The 11,739-nt window shown below is 52.0% G+C and overlaps 2 protein-coding genes across 2 annotated transcripts in view; one reads left to right on the forward strand and one right to left on the reverse strand.

The window, feature by feature from the left end:
• Nucleotides 1–285: 285 nt before the first annotated feature.
• On the reverse strand, nt 286–7,620 carry VOLCADRAFT_89071 (uncharacterized protein; the record flags this gene model as incomplete). Its single annotated transcript, XM_002948769.1, has 8 exons — nt 286–354; nt 1,436–1,552; nt 2,008–2,113; nt 3,411–3,448; nt 4,421–4,510; nt 5,285–5,414; nt 5,931–6,068; nt 7,568–7,620. The coding sequence occupies 8 exons, from the start codon at nt 7,618–7,620 to the stop codon at nt 286–288; spliced, it is 741 nt and encodes a 246-aa protein (XP_002948815.1).
• A 3,432-nt stretch (nt 7,621–11,052) lies between these two features.
• Nucleotides 11,053–11,739, forward strand: part of VOLCADRAFT_104020 (uncharacterized protein) — a gene marked incomplete at its 5' end in the record, with an annotated part of 4,226 nt that continues 3,539 nt past the window's right edge. Inside the window, one exon of the mRNA XM_002948650.1 lies at nt 11,053–11,721. Within this exon, the coding sequence (XP_002948696.1) occupies nt 11,053–11,721 (669 nt within the window). The remainder of the gene's footprint in view (nt 11,722–11,739) is intronic.

An 11,739-nucleotide genomic window follows, 5' to 3' on the forward strand; every position in this document is an offset into this window, starting at 1 on the left:
GGGATGGTGGGCTGGGTGGTGGGGAGGGTGGAGGGGGGGATGGAGGGCTGGGTGGAGGGGAGGGTGGAGGTGGGGATGGAGGGCTGGGTGGAGGGGAGGGTGGAGGGGGGGATGGAGGGCTGGGTGGAGGGGAGGGTGGAGGTGGGGATGGAGGGCTGGGTGGTAGCGAAGAGGTTGCGAAGCTGAAGGAGGAGACTGTAGACAAGCCGGTTGAATCCATGAAGCTGATAGATACGACACCCGAGGTAGGGGAGAGGGCACTAGGAGTCCAGCTGAAGGTCACTGTTACGGGTGCGACACCGCTGCTGGGTGTGGTTGTGAGGGTGGCTCCAGACGGCAAGGTGCTGCTTGAGGCTGTGATTACATCACCAGCATTGGGGTCCGTCACAGTAAACACCACCTGCATACACACACGTGTTCAGCAATGCGTGTAAGGAGTACCGAAACGTGAGGTACCACAAGGTGCCATCACCACATAACCATCCTCTTCCACCCCCCACATGCCCTCACAACCAGACTCGCACACCTCCGACACCCCCCCTGTGTTCAGCAAACCCTCAGTTTTCCTATGTCCACAGCGAGTGGAGGGGCTGCTGATGGTACGAAAGCCACCCTTCAGACTGGTGGTGTCAGCAGTATCGGCGGACGATACGGCGGCGCCCATGCCGGCGTACGGGTATGCCGTGCCGGAGGATTTCATGGTGCGTGGGCGGGTGGGTGGGAGGGCGGGGCTGCGATGGTGGGAATGGGGGGCGGGGGAATTGGTGCTGGATTCGGAAAAGTCTCAGATTCCCTCTCAAACCCAGGCCTTAGGCCTTAGGCCTCAAGCCTTGAGCACAACTGGGAGTGGTCCCACCCCGCGGAGTACCCCCCACCCCACCCCACCACACACGCGCACACACACCTAATGGAGTGTGTTTGCCAAAGGAAGTCAGAGGGATAAGCCGGGAGAGAGGTTTGCCGGACTAGGGACTTGGGGCTTGCGGGAGATTCGGTGCATATACCGTGCAGGGATGTACATGTGTGTGTTGTTTGTGTGTGTTGCCTTGACTCGCGAGAGCTTGGCCGTGTGCAATGGGGGCCCCCTTTCCCCTTTTCGGGAGAGGGAGGCTGGAGCTAGCGGACCTGCGTCTCTCGGCTGTTTAGAAGGGACAGAGGCCCCTCTAGCGCCCCTCTCCCGTCCGCGGGAGAGAGCTTAGGCGGTCTTTCCGTTGGGGCTGGGCAGCAGTCCCTGGCCAGTGTAAGGCCTGGTCAGATACTTGTAACCTCCATACTTCCAAACATACACACTCTCACACTCTCTCACACACAAACACATAAATGAAATAAATGTGTGACTGTCAGTGTATGCCGATATGACACACGCATCACAGCCACGCGAATACACCCTAACAACAATGCTTTCTGTACGAGTCTAAACACGCATGCATCGCACCGTGACAGGTACCCCCACGTAGACGATGATATTTCCGCCGCTTTGCGGCAGCACCTGACCAGTCGTCGAAACAATGTTTGAGGAGAGCACAGGCTGGCCGCCCAAGTCCGCGAACACCTGCACATACGCAAGCAGTGTGTGATAGTCGTGAATACAGCGCCAGGCAGAAAGGAGTGGAAGTAAGACGGCAGTGCTAGCGCAGTAGGTTGCCGTGCTGGTGTTTCTACTGGTACTTCACATGGTATGCTGCCTGCGGCTGTGTATCGGATCCATGAATGGACAGTAATGGATGAGTGCATGCGTGATGTGGATTTGCGACCGACTGCCCTTAAGGGTAGGAGGAGGCGGGCGCAGGCTTCTGCTGGTGTGTGGCCGGGACCCTGGACGGCCCCAGGCGGTCCAGTCCCTTGAGAAGGGGCAGTGTCGTTCGAGTAAGCTGACACAGCCTTTCATCCCGGTGCTATCACAGCCCTGGCACGCGCATCGACACACCAGCAGCACGTACATACATACGCACGTGTGCACACACGAAACGACACAAATATGTACACAGGTTTGCGTACACAACGCACCAGACGGAAGATGATGTCAATGTAGTGTCCCGTGGATGGTTCAGATATCCGAAGTCCAACACCAGTCATGGCGCCATAATTGTAGCCGAAGTTGCGCCACCCAAGTCTGCAGTGTCCGCCGTAACATCATAACGCCGGCGTGACCAAGAAGTAGGTATCAGTTCTTAGAAAGGGTGCAGGTAAGTGTTATGTGCTAAAGATAAAAGGGTAGTACATGAATTGGATTTGAATTTAAAAAGAGACAGATGCAAGCAAGCAAGCAGTAATGCGAGTGGGTGGTTGCCCATCTAATTGCATTCCCATGTATGCTTTGCGAGAACCAGTGCGCATGACGTCGGCTAGCTAGCTGCTATAGCTGCTGTCTGTGCGAACGATTTTGGATATCCGTTGCTTGCTTGCACGGTGACACAATGTCCCTGGACCGACAGGACTCAGAAAACAAGAAACCTTAACAAGTTGGTTGGCGGTACAATGCTGGCCACTGTAGCCGATTAACAAATGGAGTTCTTAGGATCGATTTCTGGACGGTAGATTCCCTACAGTGTTTGGTAGGATTACGTTTACGGATTGCTATCAAGGTGTGGAGACGATGTCCAATATCTATTCTGGTGTACTGGTAACTAGCAGGCCTTGGATTGGCGACACAACGCGTGGAGGGGCATTTGCAATCGCCAGAACAGTGACAAGTTGCACGTGTGGAAATTGCAGAGACATAACAGCGAGTTAACAGAGTTGGCTGAGTCGAGTTCGAGTCGAGTTCAGTCCAACGCAGTCGTGATTTACCAGCCTTGTCACTGAGTGTTGTACATGGGCACGCGCTCCTCGAAGACGCATCGGGTGACTTGTTGATGGACTTAGTTTCGCATGCTGGATTGGTGGTGAAGGCTAGCCTGTCTCTACGGATGTCGGGTGACTGGATGAGGAGGTCTAGGTAGCAAGACCAAGTAACCCCCTTCAGTTGTACGGCGGAATCAACTCTAAATACATTTAGTCCATGGTCACCGGGCTTTGAAGGACATCCCCCCACAGGAACCTGTAACTCGTAACTTGTAAAACTTTCTCATGGCTATCTATCTGTCTATCTATCTGTCTGTCTGTCTATCTATCTACCTAGCTAGCCAGGTGTCCAGCAGCCGCAAGCAGCAGGCACGGCAAGTGCGTGGTCGTCCACTCACACAAGCACCAGATGTACGGACGCGTCCAGGACAATACGTGGTAGTCCGTGTAGAGTAATGCCAGACCGTAGCACATACAGCGGCGGACAATCCTCGAAGGAACGGCAGGTGCCGGACGAAGCTCCTTCGTCACTGATCACCCACATAATCAAACTATATTAACCGATTTTCATATGACAACCAATACCATTTACTTAATATGACAAATGACACCCCCCACCTACGCACCTGCATCCCCCTGGTGCTGTCGAAACAGTTAGCTCCCCCTGCGTGTGAGACTTGGCAGCAGCGCAACCAAGGAAACACAATAAATATAGGAATCTGTGTGAGACGAGGCCAAGCAAGTAAGGTGTGGTAGCTAGGTAACGATGATGGAATGACGCCGCGCTCTATCTGGGACCGACCGTTTTCTTCCGCCTTACCGAAGTGATGATCGCCGCCGATGGGATTTTTTAAGTACCGTAGTGCTACTTATAGTTCGTGATCGCTTTGTTTGGGGAGGGGTCAAAAAACTTTCTGAAATTTGTACGTGCTCTTTGAATTTCGGGGAAGGCCGGACCAGATTTTGCGGGCATGATACAAATTTCGGGGCCCCTTCCAAAGTTTCGGGGTTTTTCAAACTGCAGCTTCCAGTCCGTCTCCCTCCACCGGGAACCCTTAGGCTCATGGTCTCTCAGCATTTTCGCACTTTGGAAACGCCCTAGCAAATTCTGGACCGATCGTACAGTTCAGTACCAGTGGCAACGACCTAGTAACCAACCGGCTGGGCCAATACAGTGTTTGGGTGGTTGCTACTGAAACGTGTCTTCATGTGGCTGAAACTATATTTTATGTATTTAAGAGCTGATTTCCGCCTTGAAATCCTAGTTTTTGCGAAGTTTGATCGACCGGCTTCGGAGGGTACGATATTTCGGGGCTGCGGTCCCTTGGGATACCTTAGAATTTGTACGTGCTACATATTCGTGGTGCCTCCCGAATTATTGTAGCACGAACTATAAGTAGCACTACGGTATGTGCAGTGTCGCATACATGGCATGCGTTCTCTTAGATAATATAACAATGCACAGCACGGAGCAGGCCGATATTGCGGGATTGTTGTTACAGTGCAGATCGTTAAACATGTGTGCGTGCTTACATGCATCACCACACGTGCACGGCAGTACATCTGGAAATGCAGGCAGGCGTGTGCGCATGCATGTTTCTATTACGTTACTTAGGGAGGCATGGCAACAACTCACAGGGGATGTATTGGTGAGGTCCGTGTTGATGGAGCAGCTGATGGCCGCCCCGTGGGAACTGACGGCCGGCACGAAGGTGTAGTTATAGGTCTGTTAGCAAAGCATACAAATGGAGGCAGGGCAGGTGCCCATGTAGTAAGTGCGACATCAAATCTAGCGCGCCGCCTTCACTACTCCCCTTTTAGTCCAATCTCATGCTGCAGTCCAGATCTGCTTGCCCTTTGTTTGGTATGTACTTGCTTCCCATACCCAGCTGATTGATGTTTCCTATATAAAATTACTTTGCATGGCTAATAACTATGCACAACAAACCATTAACGTGTAAGGAGACATAAGGCAGAATGAAAAGATGCTCACCGTGGATGTACACCAGCAGAGATACGTACGTATGTATGTACTTATTACTTAGACGTGTGGTGACGAAACAAAAGAATGCATATGCATCCACCGAGGATGCAAACATTATTTACATTGCAATGCTACGCCAATGCAATGCTGCGCGGCAAGCTCAATTTCATTGTGTGTAACATAACGAGCTGCTGCAACAGGGCAGTGTCATCCGCGTGAGCCAGCAGGGTGGGGCAGGGCTGGCTGGGGCGGGGATTGAACCACTTAGACAGACACACTTCATGAAGGTAATCACCAGGTGCCATGCCAATGCCATTTGCTCCGTACCCCGCCCTACTCTGGAATTCCGCTTATATATCATATGTACCCCCATAACCCCCTTTATGATACATGCCAGACAGATACCGCCTGTGTACGTAAATGTTTCCCTCCCCTTGTTCTTGTCCTTACCCCTGGACTCCTTGCTTTCCCCATGAGTATGACGAGCGGCGCCTGGGTGATGATTGAGGAACTCACACCGGGGACATAGTTCACGGCAAAGCGAAAAGAATCCAACGCATTTGATCCACCAAGGCCGCTGGGGCGGCAACAGGAGGATGCATAAATCTCTCCGGCGCGTGCAGGATTCGCAACTGAGCCATAAGTCCTGCAGCAACCGGCAACAAAGCATGTATGTGGCGGATGCTGCACTGCAACTGTTCCGTACCGCGATGCATTGCTGTGCACTGCTACAGATCCCCACCAGGACTGCGGATCCCCACATGTACATGAGCGGGTAGCATAGGTTCAGAAGTTCATTTGGCCATCCGCATTCAGCCAACTATCTCGCCATGGCCAGGCAGGCTACATGGCATTTGCAGGTTGGGATTGCTGCATAGCTGCGGCAGTTATCTATGAGGACGAATTAAAACGGTGAACATGCAGAGGCCTGCCACCACATGCATGCACGATTGCACTCGAGTGTAATGAGGCCCTGCGTCTGGCCCTAATGCTGGACGCATGGCTGCTGCGATACTGGTAATGGTGCTCAGTGAGCAGCAGTGCATGCATACAGGATTCGCGCATGTACAGCATGAGGTACAACTACATATGTAGGATAGGTCTCGAACAGTATGTAGAAGCAAGCTAAGGCACGTACGAAAATGTTAAATATGCCACGAACCTTAGAACTACATAGCGATTACCAAGAGCGTCGTAACCATCTTCAACGACGTCAGCAGTATTCGTGGAAAAGAGGAAAGACGGGTTGCTGCTGACGCCGTCATTAAACTGTACAGCTAGCGAATCGGCAGCAGCATACCTGCAATCAAGCAAATTTCAGCATCCATTAAGTGCACATTATTGCACAGTGCCATTCAGGAAGAGCAAAACAAAGCCGACAGAGTTTGCCCGCCAACGTGAGAGCGGCAGGGCTTCAGCAGCGTGAAGCGCCTTGCAGTCCGCGGACTGCCGTCGTCCTAATATTAGGACTATTATAATAGCCTGGCCCCGCCGGCAGCCACTCTATCATTTGATTGGCGAACAAGGCATGCAATGTATAGTGAGCATAAACGCTTCCTAAGGTGGCTTTAGGATGACGGTCTTTATTTGTATCACCAACCGTGTGTGTACTATCACTATCGGGCAATTGCAACCGGGGTGGCGCTTGAATGCTTGCCCTCCGACATTCCCGGCCCCCCCCCTCCCATGTACTCAGACACCAACCCATCCTCATCACTCCCAGCGCAAAGGATAGGAGGGATTGGAGGCCAACGGAATTAACCGCCTAGCGAATTACCATTTCTTGGAGCTGCCAACCTATACAGATGTATAGCGAGGGGCCCCGCCCCTTTTCCCACTTTAGGGTTTGTTCACATGCAGTGTGATTATTCGTTTCATTCGTTCCGGCGATTAGAATTGTATTCACATGCGATTGCGGCACGCAAAATGTCGCACAGTCGCAATTTGCCCATGACAGCCTAAAGGTCGCCAGCATTATTTATAGGATATGACTCTATGACTATGTCCTTTTTGATCAATGTCATCGCCAGCCCTGTACTGTATAGCTGCAACTATTGGCTGGTCCAAGAATGATCGGTGCGCTTTGTGTAACTGGAAATTGTTATGCTTTATCATAGAAGTGGTTATGGGAAACGGTTTATAAAGCGGCCTTATCTAGAGAATGCATTTCATCAATTATGCCGAATCCTGGCAGGCGGCTGGCAGAGGTTAAGGCCTGACTTCTGCTCCCGGAGTGTCCAGGCTCAAATCCGTTTGCCGACCTCTCGGGTGTGTGAGAGGAGGTGGAATGGGAGGTGGCCCCTCATCTTATGGACCGGGTAGGACGTGATAATATCAACTTGCGACCTGACCAGGAACTAAGTTGAGGCGCCGTTGATCCGCTAGATTTGGTTGGATGCTGGTGGTGAGTTGCTGAACCCAACGAATACATTCTGAAGTCGGATGGGGTGAATGGATTAGGGTGCCCCTCTCGCAGGGGAGAGCAGGGAACTACCTCGGGAAAGGGGGCCTCTGGTGAAGCTTAACCACCCTGTAACAACATACTCCAAGAGCGACGCTGAGCGAGGGGCCCCAGACAGCCCAGACCCCAATTCCGATTCAGGCCTATTTGGCTCCGCCGATTCACAGTCCATTTCGCATGAATCAACCCTGATTCGCCTGCATATGAACAGGTCGTTACACCCGACCTGTTCAACAAAGCACCTGGCTATTGCTAAATCCGCAGACGAAGTAATAAGCAATCAGCATTCATCCGTCGGCGGGATTATGTGTGGTTGTTACAGTGGGCTCCAGACTCACGAAGAGTAGAGCCAGCGGGCTAGCTGGCCGTGCACTGCACTTGAGACAAACATGTGACAAAGTAAATTCTCACCCAAAAGAGACAACGCAAGTTATCTAGACAGCCAAAAGCGCAACCAAAGGGAAGGCTCAGAACCCACAACCATTACTAAATGAGGCCTGAGCCTCAAAAGTCCCCCAATTAAAAGAAACCAAAATAAAGCAGCAAAACTAGGTGATAGCTAATCGTCTATCACAATTTGCAAGAAGGGGTGATGTGTCCCAACAGAATCCCATCCATTCCGTCGAACTCCCAGAGCTGCGAAACCCCGAAGGCGGCCCCAAAAGTCAACAACTCGATAAATGGCTCCTTCTGTAAGGGAAGGGCCAGGTAACAGTGCCGGGTTGGTTTTCATGGCTGCAGCCAAATACCGTCTCCCATGCTCCATGGCTGACACCCCAGCGAGAGCCACAATGTAAGAAGGGTTCAGCTCCCTTGGCAACTCCCTGAGTACACTTTGCCTGGTGTTACACACAACATCCCAAAGGGATTGTTGCATTGCTTGTGGGGCTTGGACAATCCAAAGTTATTCCCGTGGCAGTGGCAATCCTATTGACAGAGTGAGTTGGTCCGATACTGCCTGTGCCACCGGACAGGCCCAGAAGTGATGACAGCGAGGGGATGCACCTCCCAAGGAACCTACTGGATAACCTCCACAACCACACACTGTTGGCCGCGACATCCTGAGATGGGAACTTCCTAACATGGGCAGCCCATCAACCGTGAGACGCCACCAAACCTCTTGTTGTTCATTTTCCCATTGTAAATGAGACCATAAACGATAGAAGGTCCGTTGCGAAGTAAGAATAGCCTCGCCCGTAGCCTCTTTAATAAACAGGGTATGGGCTACACGGTGAGCCACAGAAACTCGCAAAAGTTGCATACCAGTCGCTAATTTAACGGATAGACCTTGAAGTCTGATGGGGGCCCCTCAACTCCAATTCCAACCTAACCTCAACACCAGGGTTTGGGTAACAGACTCAATGGAGGGCACCATAGCTGCTCTAGATTCTGCACTCAGAGGCAACAAAAGACTAGCCGCCTGTCGCCAATGCGCAGGGATATCAGCTAAGAGAGCGACAATGGCATTAATACACTCATGCCACTTATGAGAGGTGCAAAGGGATTGAGCTAGTGGGGTCCGCGGCTGGAGGTATTGTTCCACGGTTTGATGCCATGCCCTGTCGATTGCTAGACCTGCCTGGTTCGGTGTGTGCATATTCTAAAGCATCTCGGGCAAGAAGAATATCCCCAACGTTTTCACTGCTTTACAGCCTAGGAGTGCTTGGTATCTAACCTCCAGCCCTGGGCGGATGTTAATTGAGGGCAGAGTTTTTTTTCATTTTTGCCCGTCAATTTTCCAGTCCGAACGGAGGAATAGGTTTTTAGTCGCGGGAATAAAAGTATTCCTAATCTGTAAGGCGCTGGGGTCTACGCGCCCCCAGACCTCCCCCGATGAGTTACAGTTTAGTTCGTACAAAAGCCGATATTCATAAGTTTCACTTCTGGGGGATGCCCCCCGTGCTCCATATGCCACGTAAAACGATGCAGTCCATAGGCGGCCGCTGCATGTGCACGCCCAAAAATAGAAAGGTGCAGCATGGAAATGCGTTGGTATCGAGTCCAAAACTTTGTCGAATTGCACGTCCCAGCCCATGACCGGGGTGTCCCCCACATCTGTAAAAGGCAAATCGAGCGCCGTAGCCGTGTGTGCCACCTTCATGTCATGAATTATTTGCACTTCGTGTGGGTGGATACCGACAGGTAAAAGCTCAACATTATCCAGGTTAAGCTGCTGTCCAGAGGCCTGCGTGTACACCAGCATACAATCAAGGAAAGCAGGAATGACCCCATTTCCTCTAAGACAACTTCCTTATCATCAGCAAATTGCACCGCTGTAAGAACTTCTGTAATAATTGGGGGTAGGCGAATCCCCACTCGATTGTGCTGTAACCAGCATAGAAGCGCCTGCGCGACAAACAAGTATAGCAAAGGTGCCAACGGACACCCCTGCCGCACACCCGCTGTGAGAGCAACTTGATGGGAAATGAAGCCATTAACCACCGGCTCCGATGCTGTAAAGTAACCGAGCCCAACAAATTAAACCTGGTCCTGGCCTCATGGCATCCGTTGCTACAAACAACAAGTTGGGTGTCGGCTTCAAGGAAGCCGGAAAAAGGGCGGGGCCCCTCTGCATCCGTACAGGCTGGTAGCATGGGTGGCAAGTGTGACAATTGATGGGCAATGTCAACATGGTGGGAGCTAGTGTTTGTGTAACGAATGTATTTTCGAGCGATTTCGGGACTATTCCGTGGCACACCCATCGGTTGCTGACCTGTGTGCTGTCTGTGATGTTTAGGTCTTGAGGCCCCGTGCATTGGCCAAAGTAAATGTACAAACAAGCAGCTTGTGTATTTCATAGAGAAATGAAAGCAAATTTGTTGGCCTGCTGGTGGCAAGTCGGATTGCCCATGCCGGCAAATGGTAACACAAGCTGGGTGTTCGAGTTATCATACGCCGTCATCTCAGAATTCCATTATGAGATACGCGGCAGCTTTCGGGATGAAATTTAGCCCGAGAGGCGTTGATGTGACTCTTGAGGTCGGTGAATGGAGGCAGCTAAACTTGTTTGTGCTCATACGATCTTTGTTAGCCCGAGAGGCGTTGATGTGACCATGAGCTCGGTCAATGGAGGCAGCCAAAGTTGTTTGTGCTCATACGATCTTTGTTAGCTACATGCGAGATACCTTGCAATAGAGAATGCTATATAGTACCGATAACGCGTTTCAGCCGGGTAAAACATTATGTTTGGTCCGTTACACACTCAAGGCCTGGGAGTTCGAGTTATCATACGCCGTCATCTAAGAATTCAAATATGAGATACGCGGTACCTTTGAGATTAAATTTAGCCCGAGAGGCGCTGATGTGACTTTGGCCTCGGTCAATTGAGGCAGCCAAAGTTGTCTGTGCTCATACGATTTTTGTTGGCTAAAGGCGAGATACCTCGCGATAGAGAATGCTATATAGTACCTATAACGCGTTTCAGCCGGGCGCAGATATTATGTTTGGTCCGTTACACACGCACACACGGACATGGGCAATCCTACAGGTCGGGGCCCCCCTGGGCGCTTCGCGCTGGGGCCCCGCCCAAAAATTGTAGCTTAGATGCGGCAGGAGCAAAGCGAGTATAGCCTCTAAGCTAGGTTATGTACGGCAGCCGTATGGCTTGCTGAGAATTCGAATTTACTATTTCAGCTGACAGCTCCATAGTTCCGGCATTCTGCCTACACTATTGGAGCTTATTATTATTGTTGCTCTCACTTTTATCCAAGACCTTACCGACTACCCTCAAGCCTCATCGACGCTCTACCACAACGAATCGACATCGCCGCGGACCTGTCACTCTCCGAGGAACAACCAGGAGCTCCGTCACAAAAATCAAAAAATGACGGGTAAGAGGACAAAGGCAACGGGAGATAACCTGGTCAACGCAGGAGCGGCCGAAGCAGCCGGCGAAGGGGGATCGGGCCAGATGCTGCCAGCCAACCAAAACGACATAGAAGCCGCCAGGGATACTTTGAGCGGGAACATAGACCAGCCGACTCTTCACCAGCTGCTGCTGGGCGTCCTGTCAGCAGCGCAGGCCAACGCGCCAAAAGCGCCAGCCAGGGATCCCCGGACAGCACCGCCTCGGGATCGCTCTCCTGACGTTGTCATCACAAAAGACGTGACCATCATGCCATCCGCAAGAGAACAGCTAGCAGCAATAAGGACGGAAGTTCAAGCAAATGACGCACCGAAGCTGACAGCACCACACGAGCAGCGGGAGCAGCTCGACGAAGGAACGCTAATGCTGCTAGAGACCGCCATCACCGCGCTGGATGCGAACGAACCCCAGCTGGCCGTCGCGGGAGAATGCCTCAAGATCGCTCACCGCCGCCTTAAGTGCTACTCCGTTGCTCTGGCCAAGGCGGGCCCAGGAGCCAACGGTAATTTCACGGCCCCCTACGAAATCTGGCACGGCAGGCGGCGCAACTTCACCAAGCCCGAGTTCAAACCAGAGGCCATAGATAAGGGCGACATAGAGAGTGCATTAGCTAANACGCGCAAGTCGGTGGCGGCGGACAGGGAC

This window comes from Volvox carteri, assembly GCF_000143455.1.
Source record: "Volvox carteri f. nagariensis unplaced genomic scaffold VOLCAscaffold_11, whole genome shotgun sequence".
NCBI classification, from domain to species: domain Eukaryota; kingdom Viridiplantae; phylum Chlorophyta; class Chlorophyceae; order Chlamydomonadales; family Volvocaceae; genus Volvox; species Volvox carteri.